At 43.0% G+C, this 22,387-nt stretch overlaps 1 protein-coding gene across 2 annotated transcripts in view; it reads left to right on the top strand.

Moving 5' to 3' along the window:
• The window catches only part of RSU1 (Ras suppressor protein 1), a 200,959-nt gene extending 190,310 nt beyond the window's left edge, over positions 1-10,649 (top strand). For both annotated transcript variants that reach the window (XM_042991148.1, XM_007081261.3), the window contains one exon: positions 10,070-10,649. In XM_042991148.1, coding sequence (XP_042847082.1) covers positions 10,070-10,172 — 103 coding nt within the window. In that variant the 3' untranslated portion in view covers positions 10,173-10,649. The remainder of the gene's footprint in view (positions 1-10,069) is intronic.
• The last annotated feature ends 11,738 nt before the right edge of the window (positions 10,650-22,387 follow it).

The raw sequence follows: 22,387 nt of genomic DNA, 5'->3' as shown, positions 1-22,387 counted from the left end.
TGACCTGAGCCGAAGTCATATGCTTAACCGACTGAGCCATCTAGGCGCCCTGTGACTGAGTTGTGTTTTGACACTAAAACTGAGGCAGCATAGCTATTCACCTCAGAGGCATTTAATCTCTCTGGGCATCTATACCCTCATCTGTAAAACGGGGATGGTGATAGTGCCTGTCTCTGGGACACCAGGAGAAGAATATTCCAGGTAAATAGCAAGTACAAACCTCAGAGGTGGGCAGGGGCCTTACCCATTTGCCCACATGCTGGGGGTTGGGAATGTGGGAGGGTAGAAGTGGAAGAGGGGAGAGAGCTGACAGGTGTGGCTCAGAGTGTGAAGGGTGGGGGCAGCTCCGTGTTTGTTTTCGCTGCTTCCTCTTAGAGACAGCCCTGGCCGGGCATGCCCAGAACTCCCCTTTCTCCAGAAGGCGCCTCAGATGCCCACTGTGAGCATTTATCCCGTTGTTTGTATCGCTGACCAAAACCAACACTTCTGAGGGACAGATTCTCCCTCCAGCTTTGTTAATACCATCAGTCAGTTTACTGTCTACGCTCATTGGAGTTGAGCTGGTGATATTCAGAATGATTTTTCCCATTAATGCTTTGATTCATTTTGTGTCCATGTTATCATCGAACACCTAGCTGGACAGTCTTTTTTACCTTTAAATTCAGGATTTTGCTTGGTGCCTCACTCTTGCCCTAACTGATGTGATCTCTCCAGTCAGGTCTGTTTGGCAGGTCGTGAATTCTAAAGGAAATTATATAGGGGCTTCTGGATGGCTCAGTAGGTCAAGCACCCAACTTCAGCTCAGGTCATGATCTGGTTCGTGAGTTCAAGCCCCACTTCGGGTAAACTCAAGCCCCACTCCAGGCTCCACACATGCTTACCCTCACTCCTGCCTCTCTCTCTGCACCTTGTGAGATTCTCTCTGCTCCTTGCTCACTCTCGCTCTCTCTCTCTCTCTCAAAAATAAATGAGTAAATAAATCAAAATTTTAAAAATAAGTTATATAATCTCAACACATAATTCACGGTTATGTAGTATTAATATCCAGCTGTCCGCATTAAGGGATCCATTATATAATTATTATTTAGCTTTTGAGAGTCAGATTCCATTTAGTTAATTTTTATAGTAGTGTTTTTTAAGTGTAATTTTTGAAGAGGGTGAATTGCACATATGAAAATAATTTTTCCTTTGTGTTTATGGTGAAGTCTGTACATATGTGTGTGTATTACAGACACACACATATGTGGTTGGATGTCTCTTTTTTAATCTCTACAAGTGATAAGTATGAAATCAAAAAATAATTCTCTCCCCCATAAAAAATATGCAGTCCAGGTATGAAGTCTATTAAGGAAGCTTGTTTGGGAAACTTACAAATGCCCTTAGATTTGTTTCCTCTTGCTTTTTAGTTTATTCTGGAAATTGTATCATTTAGCACTTCACAGTTTAATTTAAAAGGATTACCTATTTTCTTAAATGCTTAAGCAGGGAAGCAAGTTAGAATTATTGATTTTGCTCTGCATGTATTCCGTGAAAGCTGGATTTGCTCCTTCCCCAGGGAACATACCCCCTGAACTGCATGCTTGCTCGTGACAGCTCGGACCTCTGATACATAACCAAAGACCTTGCCTAATATCCTTGCAACTGCTCGGGGAATTTTTATTAAGTAAAAGCATCATTAGAGTAGACAGGATGATGAAGTTTAATGAGCATCTTTTGTGCATGAGACTGTTAGCTTTGCTCTGCCAGAATCCTCATTTCTCCCCTCCAGTGGGGCAGAGAGTAAGTCTAGAATGTATAGGGTGTTTTAAAACCCGGTTTAGATTTTATATTGTCGTAGAGCTTAATCTGTATCTTAGGCCATCTGCAAATTCCTTTTGGCATTTCCGTGGATTTCAAATGCATGTTTATACTTTCCTTTACACTGGGTGTTGGGGAACGGAGGGCGGTGAGGGTTGTAATGGAGAAAAACGTGAAAGACACATACTGCCATTAGCGACCTGCATGGAACCATCTCTTGGAGGCTTGATCTCAAAAAATCATTGCCTTTTGAATTAATGAGATTTCTCCCGGGAATATGGTTAACTATTAATTTTTTTTCTTCTTTAAGACTCAGCAGTTTCTGTGCTAAAGGTTCTGTCACCAGCCCCTCATAGCTGCTAGATAGGATAAATAAAGATACTGCAAACGCTTGTTAATAATCTAGGCTTCACACTTTGTCCACAGATTTATTTGTAGACATGTTAAATTTAGCAACCTACCATAAGATTACAGATTATAAACAGAATTATTTCTCTCTATTATTGTCACTGGCCATATAACTTGGATTCTCAAATTGGTTCTTTTCTTGGTCTGTATAAGGACTTTCCATGGAAACACCCAAAACAACAGGAGGGAGGCATATGACACGAGCAAATGACTTAAGAACAGCATATTGTACCTCTCATATACCTGGCATTCGGAAACACAATATTTACATAGCACACAACATGCTTCTACCAGTGCCTTGAGTATACAGAATACAAAAGAAGTGAACTCTTCAGTCCCCACCCTCAAGAAAATGGCAGGCTTATTGAGAAGACAGATCTAGGAAATGCAAAAAAAAGATGGAAAACAAGATAACATAGTGCATTAAGGATTCGAACTTTGGCGTAGTTGCCTGGGTTTGATCCGGGTCTAAACTTGCTGAGCCTCAGTTTCCTCCTTTGAAAAACGGAGATAAGAAACGCCCCTTCTTCCCTGGATTGTCGTGGCAGCGAACGCTGAATGGCTGGTAGCCGTAACTGTAACGTGTCGTTATCACGGCACTCTGCTGGTAGTTCAAACCAACAAGCCAAGAGCAGGAACCTGTGTATCATCAAGGACTTAATGGTGCAATCCTGATAACTCGCGTAGTGTTTTGTGAAGGCAGAAATTGGGGCAGAGGGACGAAAGCTCTGAAAAGCCTAAAACTACGGATGAGATCTAAGTTGCAGAGAAGGACCCAGGCAGGCAGGCATTCCTGATGATACTAACCCAGATCAGCAAGAAACATACCAAAAGGAATGCTGCCCGGGAGGAAGAGCTAATTCCAGGGCTTGGATCGATTTAGCACCATTTTATTTTTCAAACACACGCATGAGCCCAAGCCGGTCTGACTGCACGTATTCCCATTTTCTAGTTAAGGTAACACACATTCTGGAAAGAGAAAGGACTCTGGGTTACTCAGTTAACAGGTGGCAGAGCTCACCCTCGGTTCCCCTTTACTGTGCTCCCCTCTGCCTTCCTCCAGAACAGCCTTACTGTGCTCCGGTCTGCTGGTGGACAGAGAGACAAGGTTGTCGGAGTTAAGCATCACGTGATACGTTTTGTGGCTGCTTTATAACACATACCAGGTTGGGGATACGACCTGGTGGACAGTGGATGCCATTTTCCATGCGTAAACCAAGGAGAGACTATTCTGCCAGTCGTAGGACACGTTGGAGGAATGAAAGGACCCATTATAATAATCTAATGACCATCTGATAGGGGCCTCTATTCGGGAAGGCGAAAAAGAATAGATAAAATCACACGTTTGTGAAAATAAGAATAAGCACCATAAAGTGACTGATTAATCCATTGAGTTACATAACTGAGCCTTTTGAGAAGCTGTTGAAAGTTGCGTTCTCCTTCTGCTGAAAAAAACACATAGAGCTTTGCTTGGAGTTTTGGATACTTCCCTGGGCCCAGACTCAGAATGCCTGTTGCAGGGGAAGCTTCACTCAAACTTCACTCATGGGATAACCAAAAAAAAAAAAAAAGAGAGAGACAGGTGTCAAAACCACTGAAGTGATTTGATCCTGAAGGTCTGGAGACACAGAGGGACAGACCTGTGAAAGTCGGGCTAGGGAACTGTTCCGTGCCCTGGTTGGATTTAATAGTTCAGTGTCCAGGTGGGAATAAGGCACAGCAGGGTTTGAAGACGGTGGTTGGCTCCGTAGGGGGTGGGGACGTGGAGGTGTTTCTAAGAGGTAATCATTGAAGCTGGAAAATTAGATGTCCTTTCTAGGAAAGAAAAAACAAAGATGACAGCAGAAACATAAGGACTTGAAGCAGTGTCAGAAGGAGAGACTAAGAACCAAGATAGTCTATTTGCAGCCAAGGGAGGAAATTTTCAGGCAGGAAAGGGGTGGGCCCACGGTGGTCTTCTGCCGCAACTTGGAGGGACTGAGGGTCTGTGAGAGAGCCTGGGATCCAAAAGAAAGGATAAGACTCGAATGGATCTTTTCCCACGGTGAAAATGCCCATATACATATGGCAAGTTTACATAGCAGTAATTGAAAAGCGTGCATGTCACCTGCCCTGATATTAGTTGCAAACTTTATTCTGATTCTGGTGGGCTGGAATTTTTTGCTGCAGTCCCAGACGTCAACGGGCAGGCGTGTTCAGTTGCTTCAAGTGGCCGGCACGCAGGCTGCTTGTAACCAGATGCGTCCGAAGTAATCAGTCAGATGACCCTGGCTCTCCCTGGATTCGTTTCACAAGGATTCCTCCAGGGGTGGTCTTCAGCAGGAATTCAGCCGCTGTTTGGGGCAGGGCCCACCCCCCACCTCCTGCACAGATGAGAACAGAGAGCCCCCGGGGGGCCGATCGGTGCTGGCTTGCTCATCTCCCACAGCCGAGAGCAGCCATGGGAGAGCCTTTGAGATTCTCTTCAGTGACAGAAGCATGCTCATCAGACTCCTGTGCATAATGGAACCTTTCCTGTCACTTTGGATTGTTCTTTGTTGGTTTTTTACACTCCTTTATCATCTCCCAGTTTCCCCCCATAAACCTCAGATGTCAGGGGAGAGAAGAGTTTCTAAGACTCTGTGACATGGGGTCCCCCCACTTTGTGGGTCGAACATTTCGTCCACCTGCAGCGGCTGCACTGTTGGTGACCTTGAGCCAGGCTCCTTTTGTCACCACTGTCAAGCTGGCAGGGCCACGTTCCTGGATCTGCTGTGTGCTCCAAGGCAACTGTGTGCTCAAGTGGAAGGGGCTGGCCAGCTTAGCCTGAGTCTCGGACCTCCTGTGAGAGGTTAAAGGCGGCAGCTGCCATTCTGGAACATCTGCTAAGTACCTGCACAGACCAGACCTTTTCTGTGTCTGATTTAATCTTTCCCCAAGCCCTCCAAGGTAGCTGGGCATTTTCACCCTCATCCTTGCAGATGAGGACTTTTGACTATGGAAAGTAGTCACTTTCCCAAGGTCACACATCATTGAGGGCGAGCAGGGTGCCAGAATGCAGAGATAAGTGAAGCCCCAGGTCTGTTGTCTGTGGGTCCCCCGGGCAGGGTGCCATGGACTCACGTGGGGCCGGACAGGTGCCACCTGAAGCGAGCATGAGGGAGACATGCTGGCTTGGGAAGTGCCTTGTGCCAGGGTCTGAGGGCTGGTGGGGTATTTCCCAAGTGAAGGAGGTAGAACTAGCAGGTGGGGCAAGAGAGAAGCCATCTTCAGGAAGGCTGAGAGGCAGGTGTGTCAGGAGAGGAAGATACAGGGTCAGGAAGACAAAAGCCATCCTGAAGGCCGTGACTGCATTGATTAGTCATGTTGTTTATTTTCTGTCTTTTATGATGTTTTGACATCTTGGAGGTCTTGCTGGCTGGAGAGACATTGCCCTTTCCAGGGCTAGCTTAATTCCTAGAGATAGCGACCAACTTATTTGCTAATTTGCCTTTGATACGCAAACCAACCGATCCAAAGCCAACACCTGACCACCTCCTGTATCAAACTCACACTCCAAACCAGTATTTCCCCTGCCCTAAATCACCCCAGGACCAGGTCTCCTACACCTGGAGACCACCGTGACAGCCTTGAGCCCCTGGGAACTATTCAAACTCTGCAATCCTAAATCCACTCAACCCCGTCCTTTCCTTCCCATGAAACCACCTTGAAGTACTTGGATTCTGCTTCCTGCTTTGTTCCTTCTCCCTCCTAATGGACCCTGGTACTTCCCCTCGTGGTCTTGTGTGGTGTGGCGTGCACCCTCCCCTTGAGAAGCTTCGTTCAAAGGCATTGACCTCTCCACGTCTCACTCGTTCACCTCTAGAAGTTAAATCTGGGTCCATTCAAAACATGGGCCAAGGCATTAGCTTCAGACAACAGAGGGTTCAGGGAGCGTCCAATCCTTCTGTAGTACAGAGAGGACAGTTTTTCCACTTGTTCCCTTTTCTTCTGATAGAAACAGCACCCTTTCCCCTGCCCCCTTTGGGGCATCCTTTGTCCTTTTTGAAACAGTTTTTTAACTTGTCATTCTTTTCAATGAGCTGCTACCCCAGAAGTCTCCCGTTCGTCCTCTGCTGAAGGTAAGCAGACTTCTCACTTCCAGGCTGCCCTGTCAGGCCCAGAGAGGTTCATTTCCTGTATTAGGTCCCTGTTGTGGTAACAAAGTACCGTGAACTTGGTGGCTGAAAATAAAACAAATATATCTTCCTATGGTTGTGGAGGTCAGAAGTCTGAAATCAGGGTGTCCTCAGGGTGGCTTCCTTCTGGAGGCTCCAGGGGAGAATGCATTTCCTCGCCTTTCTAGTTTCTAGAAGCTACCTGCATTTCTTGCTGGTAGCCCTTTCCCTCCTCCTTGAAAGCCATCAGTGTACCATGTTCAGATCTCTCTGACTCAGACCTGCCAGCCTCCCTCTTCTAAAGACCCTGGTGATGACACTGAGCCCACCAAGAAAATGCAGGGTAATCTTCCAGCTCTAGATCCTTAATTAACCTTTTCCACAGAGTCCCTTTATGATACAGGTTTCAGGGATCAGAATGTCCCTGTTTTGGGGGGCCATTATTCTGCCTACCACACTTACACAATGGAAGCCCCATGGCTAATCACTGGTAGAGCCAGGAATGGAACCCCAGACCTAGGACCCTAAAATGCTGGTCATTACCGCTCTGCCCCAGTGATGTCTCCATGTGGGAATGGCCACTTAGTAAATCACCACTCTCCTCTGCCCACTCAGCTGGAGGAATAAGGGATCACCGGGAGGACACGGCATCATCCCGGCTCTGGCAGTGACTCACCGAGGAAGTGGGTGGTGGGTGGTGGGTGGTGGGGGGCGGGGATGCATTTAGTTCTGCCTTAGTTGCTCTCTTCAGAGAGGAATAAAACCTTTCTCCTAGAGACACGTGGGTTTGGCACTGATAGAAAATACCATGTCATTTTTTTCAGAGCATAAAGTCCTAAGGAAGTAATCATTTAATTGTCTTTCTTTAATCCCTCCGACTCTAACTCCACATCAGTCCTGTGTCTCAGGAAGCATCCACTGACCGCTTCTGGTAGACATACCAGGTACTGGGCTTATTTCACTAGTGCAGCCTCCTTGCTAAGAAAGCAGCATCGTGTTTTGTTTTGTTTTGTTTTGTTTTGTTTTGTTTTGTTTTGTTTTGTTTTGTTTTGTTTTTACAGATGAAGAAACTGAGGCACAGCGAGGGAATGGTGGGGGGGGATGCTAATCATTTGCCCAGAGTCAGCAGCTAATAACTTGCAAAAGGAGGATTTCAACGTCAAGTTCAGGAATGCTGTCTCTGACCTGGCCCTCTGTAGGGACTTGCTGTGTCGCCCCAGGAGATCCAGGCACAGTGGTGTCTGAATATAAAAAGGCAGACATTGAAACATTGGAACATTCCGGTTCCTTCCTAACAAGGGGAGCCTTGCTGAGTTCCAAACAGCTTTTGCACCCCCTTCTAAAATGACTTTGCTGGATTACCACCGTCAGGCCCAGCGAAACCCCGACCTCTTCTGGGAACCCTTCTGTGCCCACCTCGGCTCTTACTCATTCAGGATGTGATTGATACCTGGGGCCCTTATCAGATCTTTATTCTCTTTTCCCTCCTCTGACCTCTTATTTGTGTCGCTGTTGCCGGGTTTCCCAGTTCATAAACTATTTCTGCAGATTTTTGTAAGCCTCAAAGTTAAATGCTATCTGTGAGCAAGAACATGCATACTGTTCCCCCTTATGGGGGTAGGGGTTTGCAAACTAGAGGAGAGATCCTTGAGGCTGGAGGGAACCTATGAATGCACAGACCAGAATCAGACCTTCGCCATATGCCGGGTGAGGGGAGCTTGGACAGCAGAGGCCTCCCGGGCACACCCCACACCACACTGCTGTGTTAACGCAAAGAAAGCCGCATCCTGGGATGAGGGGTTAGGCCGGGGCTCTTAGAGGAAAAAGTATGTTTCAGGGCATGTGTTGCTAAAGCTGAGGGATATAATAGATGAGTCTACCGTGGCTGTTTCTTTAACCTGTTTGATGCATGTGGTGGGAGAGATGCTGCAGGACTGAAGGAAGGGGGGGGTCCCCAGATAATAGAGGACAAGCTTGCCATCGCCGAGATGCTTAATTGCTTCCACAGAGCCCCTTTGCCTGTGTAAGTCGGTAGTCACAAGTCCCAGGAACTGGGACAGGGACATCAATGGGGTCGGGGCAGCAACAGCAGGACAGCTGGGCAGAAACTTCCTCTCTGCTGAAACCAGTGGTTCCTTTCCTGGGCTCCAGGACGTCTGAATGTCCGTGACATAGACTTCAGGGTCATCCCTGGCCCTTTTTAAAGTGAGGAGCATTGGAGGAGGGCTCATGTGGATTTCAAAAAGATCCATTTTCCCGGAGGACAAGCTGTCCTGGGGAAGGAGGTGTTTCTCCTGTAGGGACACGCTCTCAGGCTGAGCAGGACTGGGCCTCTCCGTGAGAGGAGCAAGAGTCTTTAAAGCTCATTTCTACAGAAGTTGAAAGCGAGCTTGCAGTTTCTAATGTTACCTGTCAGGCATGTGGTTAACAACACCCACCCCCCCCCCCACTTCACCTGGAGAACATTCCCAAGACCTGGCTGCACATATGTCCCCCAGCTCATAGGTCCGTGCTGCCAGCTCCAGACCCTGCATTCTGAACTCTTTGGGAGCAGAGACCTATTTTCATGGCCACTGCCAGTGGGACCTGCTCGGAGCACTTCTAGGGAGACATTCGGAAGCCTCTGGAGAAGATAGACCACACTATCACCTGTCAACCCGCCCTAACTGCTCCATCAGTTGGCCAGCTCTGTGTGCTAGGTCCATCCCTTGGCCTGCCAGCCACGCTGTCCACGTCCTCAAGAGCATTGGTAGATGCCACCAGTTTGCCTGGCAGGGTGCGAGCATCAAGAGAGGTGTCGATGCCTTGAGTGGACTTTAGAACGAGGGACACCTTGTACCGGGAGGTCAGTCCTTGTGTCATCCCGTCCCGTTCAGTTGGCACAAGACCATCACAACAGGCAGATCAGGCATTGCCTTTCCCCGGAGGAACTGAGACACACGCCAGGCTCTCTCTCGGACACAATTATATCAATAAGGGGGGTTAAGATTGAGCCGTATTTATTTTAGGGTGGCTTTTAATTTTGTTTAATCAGAAGCACTCATAAATTATCGATTAATTATTATCTGCCGTTTGGTTCAATCCTCGCCGCCACAGGCTAGCATCGCTCTGGGATGAATGCCACCCGCTGTAATTGTCGGGTACTTTGTCAACATTTAATCAACGGTACTTATTAACGCGGCATTGATGTGTGGTCGCCGTCCCACTGCCATCAATCACGTGTGAGCAGCCTGAGCAGGCTCGGACACCATTGCTCTCTGTCACATTATCCAGCCCCTGGGCTTTCCGGCCAGGCGTGATGCTCACTTTTCACTAAATGGACACTCTGTCTCTTCAGTTCGACCCAGTTTTTGTCATTGTCGACTTAAACGCTCACAGCCGTTAGAGCTTCATTCCGGAACAGCTGGGCTGAGCATTACCGGTTCTCACAGCCCCCAGATCTCTTCTGCCTTTGGTGTTGTCACACTCTGCCCAGTGAACGTGAAATTCCGGGACACTTGTCCAGAATTGACCTCATCATGCCCTGCGCGTGTGTGCGCACGTGTGGAAGAGAATTTCGAATTCCTAAATAAAAGGTATGAGCCGGAGACAGCAGAAGGCATCTTTTAGTCTTCTCTGGCTTCCTGAATATTCCTGGATAATAATAATCTGTTCTCCAAAGCCCTACCAGTAAAAGCTTTTCCTGTGTTAGCAAGGTGGACCTCACGTTTCTTCCTCTCTCTTTTCAGCCTCTACGGCAGACACATGCAGGCGAACCCAGAACCGCCGAAGAAAAATAATGACAAATCGAAAAAGATCAGCCGGAAACCCCTGACAGCCAAGAACAAATAAAGGGTTGGCATGGGCTGGACTTCTCGTTACTCCTCTTCCTTGTTATTACTTCTGTTCCCTGTTACTGTATGTCACCAATAAATACAATGCATGTGTCGCTTTTCCACTCTTTCCTTCTAGCACTTACCACTTCACCTCTTAACATGCTTTTGGTAGGTGGTAGATTTTTATAAGTTCTCAAAATCATTTCCATTTGTTTCCTTACCACTGCCAAAGGCAGGAAACAAAGCTCTAATTCAACTGCAAATTCCAGAGGAGGCACAGACCGCAGCTCCTTGAATAGATGTTCACTAAGGTGCGTGTTCTCAAAAGAAAAATTAAAAAATCATGCGATCACTTAAATGTCACCACTAACACTGTTCGCTCTTCTGTTTATTCACAGAACTCATTACTTTGTTTTGTGAAAAGCTTTCCTTAACCATCAAGGTATTGTGTTAACTTACAAGTAATTTTTAATAAAATCTTGAATTTGTATCACATGGTGCTCCTTGAATAGAGAATGATCTGGGGGTATACACATTTTTGTTTACCTTCTCCCTTCAAACTATGCCGTCCAGATTGTATTGGTTGTAGATGATAAACTCTGAAACTTTGTGGGAAAGAAATACAAAATTACATCAGAGTTGGTGTCTTCTCACATGGATTTGTTAGGTTGGTTAGTTGGGGTGTGTGTGTGTGTGTGTGTGTGTGTGTGTGTGTGTGTGTGTGTTTCCTTTGAAGACTGTTTCTAAATTAGGAAGGAGCAGAAAAACAAATCTCTGGGAGACTCTGCCAAAGGATTTTGGAAAGCAGCATTTCTTAGCTGAAGAAATGGTGACTTCTGCCAGTGGCTGGTAGACAAAAGTTGTGAAACGGAGGGAGAAAAACTCAAGTATGTTTCTCATCACTGCAGAAAATCTCACATCAGAGCATTCTTCCGCGTGGCTTCGATGGTGCCAGCGAGGTTGTGTAAACGGGCACGCTCTCCCCCCACCCCACTTGTGGGGTAGAAACCGCAGCAGCAGGGTCATTAAACAACCGATTGTTTAGCATCTGTGATAGGCAGCTGTGTTCTTACCAACAGTCATGTGGATGTAAGTGAAAATAAACCCAGGCACAGGACCCTTGTGCTAACGAGGCCTGCCAACACCAGTGCCTTGGAACAAAAGGAGTGTGAAGGCATAACACTGTCAGACAGATCGGGGCATCTCTACCTCTGTATCCCCTCCCTTCACTTTCACAGCGGAACCCCCAAGACCAGGACTGCCAGGAAGTAGGAAAAGCCAGAATCAAAACACGACAACAGCGAATCCTGAATTACTTAGGAGTTGGACGTGGCATTTAAATCAGAAAGACCGTGGATCACAGGCACTGTTTCTGGAAAAGGTCTTGATAGAACATTCCTGTGGGCTAAGGAATCCCCAGGTGTCCTCACCTGTTTGGGGTTAAGACTGACTGAAGTTTTCTAGGTGCAATCTTTGCCGCGGCCTGAATTGTTTAATTTGATTTTTTAGCTCATAATGCTGGAGGAAAGACAATGCCTGTGTTGTGGATTGGAAAGACTTTTGTCTAAAAGTGAAGTGGCAACAAGGCATTAGTAAAAATATCACAATATACTCTTACGAATAATTTCTTTAAAAGATGAACACTCTCAATAGAAATGTAGGCAGTACACATAAATTCACAGAGAGGAAATCTCTCTAAGGAGCATGAAAAAATGTCCAAGCTCACTGGTAATCAAAAAAATACAAATCAAACCAAAAATAAAAATGTGTAACAATGAGAAATGTGCAAATATTTTTTCAAGGCCGTAGTTAGTGGTGGGGAGTAACATGAGCTAAACGTGCTTAGGCACCTGCTGTTGGGAATATAAATTTCTCTCCAGGAAGGTGCTAGCATTTTGATAGCATGTAGCAAAACCTCAAAATTGTGTGCTCGGACCCAGAATTTTTATTTCCGGCAATTTATCCTGAGGACCCTGTCAGAGATGTGCGCAGAGAGCTGTGTTTGAAAATCGCCCTTTCAACTCTTTACACAGTGGACATGAGGGGTAAAGCCATTGCCCCACCCCTCATGGAAGAATACCTACCCCCACCCCCCATGTATCCATCCACATGACAAACTTTTCTGAAGACATTAAACTTACGGAACGATATCTAAGGGCAAAGGGAGATGTCCTATCCAGTTCAGTAAAAAAAAGTAAAATTAAAAAATTACATGGTCCTCGTTGTATAAAAAGGAAATTGTGCTCGTAATACGTACATGTAGAAAAATTAAATGGAAATGGACCAGGATTTTATGGTTGATCAATTATCTCTCTGTGGTGGGTTAAGATTGTTTTTTAATTTTATTTTTAAACATTTTTGTATTTTGGGGTACCTGGGTGGCTCAGTCAGCTAAGCATCCAACTCTTGATTTCAGCTCAGGTCATGATCTCACTGTTCATGGGATCAAGCCCCACACTGGGGCTCTGTGCTGACAGTTTAGAGCCTGCTTGGGATTCTCCCTCTCCCTGTCTCTCTCCACCCCTCCCCTCTTCACTCTCACATGCACTCTCTCAAAATAAATGTTTTTAAATTTTTTTTAATTTTTATTCAGTTTTTTAATTTTAATTCCAGTACAGTTAACATACAGTGTTATGTTTCAGGTGAGTGACCCAACAATTCGATATGTTGCTCAGTGCTCATCATGTTAACTGTACTCTTTAGTCCCCATCATCTATTATTTTTTTTAATTTTAAATACTCTGTACTTTAATTTTCTATAGTGACAATGTATACTTTTGTAATCAAAAAATATTAAATATTTGTTTTCAAGATGAAATGCATATCTTAAGCAGTCCAGAAAATAACATATATTTGAATTCAAGCATAGTATAAAATCTCAGGGTGGTTTTTTTTTTCCCTTGTCACTAACGTGGGTTTTCACGTTTTTCCACACACTCTTTTTGGTTACTTGATACCCTAATTAACATTTTATCCACAGCTTACAAGGTAGTTTTTATTACCAGTTTTATTTAGATATAATTGATATGCAGCACTGTGTAAGTTTAAAGTGCACAACGTCATGATTTGACTTGCACGTATTGTGAAATGATTACCACCATAATTTAACGTCCATCATTTCATATCGATTAAAAAAAAGGTTTTCTCCTTGTGATGAGTGTTCAAGACTTACTCTCTTAACTTTCAAATAGACCATACAGCAATGTTAACTGAAGTCCTTCTGTTGTACATTACATCCCCAGGACTTCAGTGATCGTATAGCTGGAAGTTTGTACCTTTTGAGTATTCTCATCCAATTCCCCTCCCATGGTAACCTCAAATGACCTCTTTTTCTATGGTTTGGTTTGTTTTCGTTTTTTAGATTTCACGAATAAATGAGATCACACAGCGTTTATATTTCTCTAATTTCACCTTTGGGGTCCATCCATGTTGCAAATTGCAGGATTTTCTTTTTTTATGGCTGAATAATATTCTGTTGTGTATATACCCCACATCTTCTCTATTCGTTTGTCTATCACTGGACACTTAGCTTGCTTCCCTGCCTTGGCCACTGTAAAAATAGTGCTGCTGTGAACAAGGGGATGTAGATGTCTCTTCAACATAGTGTTTTCTTTTTCCTTGGATATATTCGCAGAAGCAGAATTGATGAATATATAGTAGTTCTATTTTTAATTTTTGTCAGGAACCTCCATACTGTCTTCCATAGGAGCTGCACCAACTTACATTCCCACCAGCAGTGCATGAGGCTTCCCTTTTCTCCACATCCGGCCAGTGTTTGTTATCTCCTACCTTTTTCAGTGATATCCATTCTTAACAGGTGTGAGATGTCATCTAACTGTGATTGCAATTTGTATTTCTCTGGTTAGTGGTTAGTGATGTTGAGCACCTTTTCATCTGTTGGCCATTTGTATATCTTCTTTGGAAAATTGTCTATTCAAGCTCTTGAATAGAAGAACCCATTTTTTAATTGGACTATTTGATTTTTTTGCTTTTGAGTTGTATAAGTTCTTCATATATTTTGGATATTAACCTCTTAGCAGATATATAGTTTGCCAATATTTTTTTCCCATTCTGTATGTTGTTGTCTTTTCATTTTGTTGATTGTTGTTTATGCTGTGCAGAAGTGTTTTGGTTTGATGTAGTTACGCTCGTGTATTTTTAATTTTGTCGCTTGTACTTGGGGTGTCCCATCCAAAAAATCTTTGCCCGTGTCAAGAACCCTTTTTCCTATGTTTCCTTCTAGGAGTTTCTTGTCTTACATTTAAGTCTTTAATCCTTTTTGACTAATGTCAAGGGTCTAGTTTTATTCTTTAACATGGGGATATCCAATTTCCCGGCACCATTTACTGAAGACAACATCTCTTCTCTACTGGGTGTTCTTGGCTCCCTTGTCAAATATCCATTAACTGTACATGCATGGGTTTATTTCTGGGCTGTTGATTCTTTTCCATTGACCTACGTATCTATTTTTATATCAGTACCATACTGTTTTGATTACTATAGTTTTATGTAATTACTGTAGCTTTATAATACAGCTTGAAATCAGGATGTGTGATGCTCCCACTTTGTTCTTTCTCAGGATTGTTTTGGCTATTGGGGTCTTTTCTGATTCTATATATATTTTACAATTGTTTTTTCTACCTTTGTAAAAAATGCCATTGGAATCCTGATGGGGATTACATTGAATCTGTATAGATGGCTCTAGGTGGTTGGACATTTTAACAATAAAAATTCTTTCAGTCCATGAACATGGGATACCTTTACATTTATTTGTGTCTTCTTTGATTTCTTTCTTCACTGTTTTGCAGTTTTTAGAGTAGACAATTTTCATCTCCTTAGTTAAGTTTATTCCTAAATATTTTATTGTTTTTGATGCTATTATAAATGAGATCGATTTCTTTATTTTTTTTTTCAGAAAATTTGTTGTTAGTGTGTAGAAATACTACTGATTTGGGGTGTTAATTTCATATACTGCAACTTTACTGAATTTATTGATAAGGTCTAACAGTGTTTTGGTTGAGTCTTCATGAGTTTGTATATATAAAATCATGTCTTCTACAAAGAAGGTCAGTTTTACTTCTTCCTTTTCAGTATTGATGTCTTTTATTTATTTTGCCTGATTGCCCTGGCTAGGACTTCCTGTAGGCTTTTCATGAAAATATGCCCTTTATTCTGTTAGTATGTTCTTTCTATACCTAATACCTAATTTGTTTAGTGTTTTTTTTTTTTTTATCATGAATGGATGTTGAATCTTGTCAAAAGTTATTTCTGTGTCTTTTGAGACGATTATATGTTTTTCTCTCTTGTTGTATTAACATGATTTACCATATTTATTGATTTGTGTATACTGAACCATCCTTGCATCCCAAGGATAAATCTCAGTTGATCATTGTGCTTGCTTCGGCAGCACATATACTAAAATCTCAGTTGATCATGATCAATTAACCTTTTAATGTGCTATTGAATTTAGTTTGCTAGTATTTTATTGAGAATTTTTTTATCCATATTCATTAGAAATAATGACTTGTCGTTTTCTCGTAGCGTCCCTTCTGGCTTTGTTATCATTCAGGGTAATGCTGGCCTAATAAAATGAGTTCAAGAGTGCTCACTCCTCTCTGAGTTTTTGGAAGAGTTTAAGAAGGCTTGATGTTAATTCTTGTTTAAGTGTTTGGTAAAATTCATCAGCAAAGCAGTATGGTATTGGACTTCTCTTTGGGAAATTGTTGATTATTGATTCAATCTCCTTGCTAGTAATTGGCCTGTTTAGATTTTCTATTTCTTCCTGATTCAGTCTTGGTAGGTTACATTTTTCTGAGAATTTTTCCACTTCGTCTAAGTTGTCTAATTGGTTGGCATATAGTTCATAGTAATTCCTTATGACCTTTTGTATTTCTGTGGTATCAGTTGTAATGTCTCTTTCATTTACAATTTTGCTGATTTGGGTCCTTTGTTTTTTTCCTTGGTCTAGCTAACGGTTTGCCAAATTTATCTTTTCACAGCATCAACTCTGGTTTGTTTTTTAACTGTAAGTTTGTCAATCGTTTCAATTGCACTCCTGCTCTATGTTTCATTTATTTCTGCTCTGATATTATTTACTTCCTTCTGCTAAATTTGGGCTCAGTTCTTGTTTTTCTAGTTCCCTGAGGTATAGAGTTGGGTGCTTTCTTTGAGATTTTTTTCAAGATGGGTATTTATTGTTATGTACCTTCCTCTTGGATCTGTTTTTGCTGTATCTCATAAATTTTGGTATGTTGTTTCCATTTTCATTTGTCTAATAATAATTTATTTCCCCTTTGACCCATCAGTTGTTCAGGAGAGTGTTGTTTAATTTCCATTTATGTATGCGTTTTCTAGTTTTCCTCCTGTTATTTCTAGTTTTATACCATTATGGTCAGAGAAGATAGTTGACACGATTTTAGTTTTCTTGTATTTGCTAAGACTTAAGACTGTTTTGGTTGCCTAACACATGTTCTCCCCTAGAAAATGTTCCATGTGCACTTGGTAATTATGTGTACTCTGTTGTTGACTGATAAAATGTTCTATATATGTCTGTTAGGTCCATTTGGTTTATAGTAGTGTTCATATGTGCTATTACCTTATTGATGCTGTCTGGGTTATCTATCCACCATTAAAGAGTGTAGTATTAAAACCCCCAAATATTATTGTATTGCTGTTTCTTTTTCCTTTTAGCTCTGTTAGCTTTTGCTTTATATATTTAGGTGCTCCATTCTTGAGTGCATAAACGCTTACATTTGTTAAATCTTTGTGATGGATTGACCCCTGTATAATTTTATGATGAACTTTTCTTCTTTTACTGTTTTTGGTTTAAAGTCAATTTTGTCTGCTCTAGGGTTTTCTCAGTGGTGTCTCTTACAGGAACATTTGTTGTTCTTGTGAAGGGGAACAGTGTCAGGGACAGTCTATGTTGCCATCTTGGTAATGTCACTCTCTCCAAAGAGTAGCTTTTTAACAAAAATAACCTGACCTTTTTAGCACAATGATGAGAGTATTTGTCACTGGGAATGCTTTGCGGTCTCAAGGTTGCCTTTATTCCAGTGTTCTAAGCCTGTGTGGGAACCCAGACTATTTTTGTTTGTTCCTGGTTTGAAGCATCTTTCCTTGGACTTCTCTTCTTTATGTAAAACACTTACTTTGCCCATGTGCTGGATACCTTAGACAGTGTGCAGAATACTTGTGTGTATGTAGTTACATTTGCAACTACTTTGTGAAATAAGCAGGACAAGATTATTTGGGAATAAGTTGTGTAATGCTTCTTAGATCTAGAAGAGAAGCGTTTCTCTTTCTCGGCTAGAAGTTAAATGTTCTATTTATCTTGAGTCCATGGAATTTTTTTTTTTCCCCAGTCAGGATAGGAGCAAGTAGAAAAGGTGGAAGCAAGAGAAAAAGGTTAGGGTTAAATAGATTTGTGGGTAAAGAAACTCTTTTTCCTGCAGGGTTACAGAGTCTTTCCCATCTTACTGTGTGTTTTGAATCTCTGAGAAGGAGCTAAGGTATTCAGGAACATTTGACACAGAACTGCTTTTTCACTAAGCATGATGCCACACTTATAATTGCTGGAACTCGTATTGGGATATATTGTCTGTAGGATCAAGCAACTGGCCTAGAGCCTCATCAGATTTACTCTGTCGGATAGAAACTGCTTAGAAACCACTTAACATAGGTGAATCCTCATGATGATAATTTGGAGTAGATACAGAATGAAAGTTTTCTGAATCTAAAAGGAATTGGGTTTTCTTAGTCATGGTGTCAGTGTCAATTGCTAGAAATACAGAACAGAAGTTGACCCTAACTTTCTCTGTTTTTACTTTTACTTATCCACGATGTGCTAAATAACTTGTGTGTTATATTCAATTGCAAGTTAAGTTTTTAGCAGTTTCCAAGAAAACTCTACAGTCATAATACCCGCCATGTACCCTTCAGAAGTTCTTTTGGGCTCTTCCCTCAAAATATAACCAGGACTGCAGACTTCATAACATTTCTTCCACCCTGGTCCAGGCACTCTGACTTCTCACCTGGATTATTAGAATCTCTTCCAGTGTATCTTCCTGTTTTCGCTCTTGCTCTCTTACAATCTCCGGTCAGCAGTGATCATTTCAACACAGACGTCAGAGCACACTTCTCAGAATCTTCCATCGGTGTCTTCCAGTGACATGGTTTGCAAGACCTCACATGATCTATCTGCCTTTCCTCTTCTTTTCTCACTTGCTTTTATTCCAGCCTCACTGGCCTCCAGGTTCTTCCCATGTTAGTGCTTTTGTCCTTCAGTCCTTTTCCTAAAATGTTCTCCCAAATAGAACTCTCTCACCAACTTCAAATCTTTGTTACGAAGTCACTTTCTCAATAAGGCCTACCTTGATCACCCTGTTTTAAATTGCAGTTTATTCGGGGGCGCCTGGGTGGCTCAGTCGGTTACGCAGCTGACTCTTGATTTTGGCTCAGGTCATGATCTCGTGGTTCGTTGGATCGAACCCAGCATTGGGCTCTGTGCTGACAGCTCAGAGCCTGCTTGACGTTCTCTCCCTCTCTCTCTGCCCCTCCCCTGCTTGCACACCCCCACACTCTTTCTGAAAATAAACTTAAAAACTTTAAAAAAAAAAAATTGCACTTATTTTGTTTGTTGCCTGTCTCTAACCCCAGAATGTTGGTTGTGTCATCCTTAGAATAGAGTCTCCATGAGGCCGCTTTGGTGCCACTACAGCAGAGCCAGCTACTGATGACAGAGTATGACCCAAAAGCCAAACGTATTTACTCTTTAGCCCTTCACCAAAAAAGTCACCCGATTATTCCATTCCATTATGTCCCCGGCACTTAGACTGATGCCTGGTACACATTAAGAGCTCCATAAATGTTTGTTTAATTGAATTCAATACTACTGCCATTTGGATAATACAAAGCTAATACTAAGGAAGAAAGAAAGGGGCATTCTTAGGCATACCTGTAGACTTTTCTGTTGCATGGTTTGTGTCCATTTTATTTATTTTTTTCAAATTTGCACAAGAGAAAAATAACCTCTGAATACTATAGGTGAGACTTTATTCAACCCTGGAAAAACTCGAACTTTTACCTGAATTTTTGGTTTCTCTTGCAATGACCCAACTGTTTCATACTTGGTTATTTAAAGTCTTCAAATAACCATTGATTTCTCCTGTAGCAGCTTGAACTGGAAGGGCCTTATACCCCTATTACGACTTTACATTTAATTTTCCTGTTAAGACATCTAGAGGAAGGGTCCCAAAGCAAAATCCATGTGCCCTAAGGGCACCTGGGGTGGCTCAGTTGGCTAAGCGTCTGGCTATGGCTCAGTAATGCTCACGCGGTTTATGAGTTCAACCCCCACATCAGGCTCTGTGCTGACAGCTCAGAGCCTGGAGCCTGCTTCGGATTCTGTGTCTCCCTCCCTCTCTGCCCCTGCCCACTCATGCTGTCTCTGTCTCTGTCTCTCTTTCTCTCAAAACGTAATAAACATTAAAAAAAAAAATTTTAAATCCATGTGCTCTAGAGTCCAGTGTGAATCAATTTCAGAAGAACCTGTGGATGTTCCCCAAAATACACTTGTCTGGAATGTGACGTTTAAAGACAGAAGAACCAGCAACCCAAGTACTTCTGGTCTCTGTTGTTACCCTGGACCCTCTGTGACCTCAAATTAGGCATTCATCATTCATGTATGTTTTTGATTATATATGTGTACATATAGTGTAATGTGTGTAAGTCATTGCATGTTCTCTGTATGTATGTATGTGTGTGTGTGTGTGTGTGTGTATATATATACATATACATACATATATATACATATATATATACACACACACAAGTATATATACATATATACATCCACAAGTATGTGGCTACGTGTCATTCGTCTTTCCATAAATAATAATAGGAGATGAGGAGATCCCTGTGGTCTTTAGAAATGTCAAGTTTCTATTAGTACCACATATAAATATTTTGTGGTATTGCCTCTCACCTCATACTCATTTCATACATAATAGAATGTGGTAATTTGCCATTGCCTCGTTTCCTCCTGAATTTATTTCATAGGACCCATATAACTTATTTCCTGAGGGACTTTCATGTCTCGGGCACAGTATGTTGGTACGGACATTGTCATTCCCTAGGAAATTTAACCCCGGAGAAACGAGAGAGCTTTCCCAAGGGCCCAAAGCTAGTGAGTGGTGGAGGCAGGATGTAGGAGAAGAATCTTCTGATTCCTAGAGCAGACGTCCTTTTCTCCATCTGACATTACCACTCTTCTGTCAAGCAAGACTCCTGTAGTCTCTGTAAAAGGCAACAGTTTCCCTTCACATCATCTCTTAAATTGGAGTTGCTGCTTTTGGTTTCCTGAAGTGTTCATTTTATTAACACATTCGAGTGAGTACGTGATGACAGCAGGGTTAGTGAAGCATTATCCCGCTTCTCTAAATGCTGACTTCTGGCTTCTACTCTCTCTCTTCTCCGTGCTTGGTAAGGTGACAGCATCTCTCTGATGGCCAAGTGATGTATTGACCAAAGCAGGTAAAGCCTCACTCCTGAGAACAGCTCTGGCCTTTTTTATCTCGTTCAGAAATGCAGCACTTCACATACTACTCCACGAGGAACTATTTTACTCCAAAGGGGATTCTCTCACGTGACCCACCCAAGGAACATTCCCTCCCGAAATAGGAAGCAAGTTTCTTTGGGTTTTCTTCTCAAGTAGTTTTGGCCTGACATGATCAGACCACCTGTGACTTTGTTTGTAGCAGCTCAGAGACTGAGGAGAGACCCCACCTTATTCGCTCTGTTGCCCTCGTACCTAGCAGATTTCCTAGAGCATTTTGGACATTCCAATATCGGTGGATGAATGAATGCTGTTTCCACAGGATAGTGCAAACATCTTGTTACTATTTTATCTGAGCGTTTATACTAATTTTATAAATGGTGAGGTCGTGTCTCCTATTGGGATACTTAGAGACTTGCTGAAGAATCAGGCGACACCTCTAATAAGTTTGCAGGGCCAGGAATTGGAGGTGAACGGAGGAAACGGGGTTGGATAAGAATGTGGTGGTGTCATCAGGAAAGGCGCCTAATCAGGGAAATGGGTCTTTACCGCTACTAAGAGAACATGTTGGGTTCCTCGTGTAAGAACGGAACAAGCTGTTGATTATCCAGCTGACCACGCACACAGTTCCTTGAGGTCAAGGATTCTGCTTCACCACCTCAGAAATCATCCCAGTGTCCACATTCACTGTGGGCCAACTTTATCTGTCTCTGGAGGTGTCATCTTTTCGATGTTTACACTGCCCGGCGGGCTCTGCAAGTGGTATCTTCTGTGCACAGGTGTCGTCAGCCAAACAGGTTCGTTCCTGCCCCAGGAGGAAAGCAGCTTCCACTGGCTAACAGTTGAAAATAGGGAACGCAGCCCAACCCATTCATAACTCCCCCAGAGTACCACCCAAAATATCCCCGTCACACCAGGCGGACAGTCTCGCTGCTTGTGTGGGTGGTGTATTTTTCACTTGTATAACCGGGATCTTAACAAAGAGCCACTTCTTAAATCACAACGCGGCGCGAGACCAATGTTTCCATCAGGGAAGGCCCTGCCTGGAGGCGAGGTCTTAGCTCCAAGATTGTTCAGCCATTGAAAACTCCAGTGTAGGGTGGAGCTTTGTTGCTGTCTTGCGAGGATCAGCAGTGAAAAAGATTTTTGTGAAAGGCAATGAAAGTCATCCTCGACCTAAAAATAAGCAGTGTGAGAATGTGGTGGTGTTAATTGTAGGTGCGTGGGGGACACGTGTGAAGAAACTTGGGTTCTGTGGGCTGGGAAGAAGCTGCAGTCGGCGGGAGCCGCCATGTTTGCGTTTATGGAGACGTTCGTTTGGGCGCTGACATCCACTTCCCTCCGTCACAGGTCATCAGCCTTGGGTACTAGGTTGAGTTGTATAGTGTCCCCCAAAGATTCATGCTCACCTGGAACTTTAGAATGTGATGATATTTGGAAATGCAGTCTTTGCAGATATAATTAAGTTAAAATGAAGTCATACTAGATTAGGTGTGCCCTAAATCCAATGACTGGTATCCTTACAGGAAGGCCATGTAATGACACTGGGGGGGACCGTGGGGCAAAGGCCATGTGACAATGGAGGCAGAGGATGGAGTGATCCAGCTGTATGGCAAGAGATGCCAAGGATTGTTGGCGACATCAAAAACTGGACAAAGAACGTTCCGTAGAGTCTTC

This window comes from Panthera tigris, chromosome B4 (assembly GCF_018350195.1).
Source record: "Panthera tigris isolate Pti1 chromosome B4, P.tigris_Pti1_mat1.1, whole genome shotgun sequence".
Taxonomy (NCBI): domain Eukaryota; kingdom Metazoa; phylum Chordata; class Mammalia; order Carnivora; family Felidae; genus Panthera; species Panthera tigris.
Note: the sequence above shows the minus strand (reverse complement) of the source record. Positions and strands in the feature narration are given on the sequence as shown.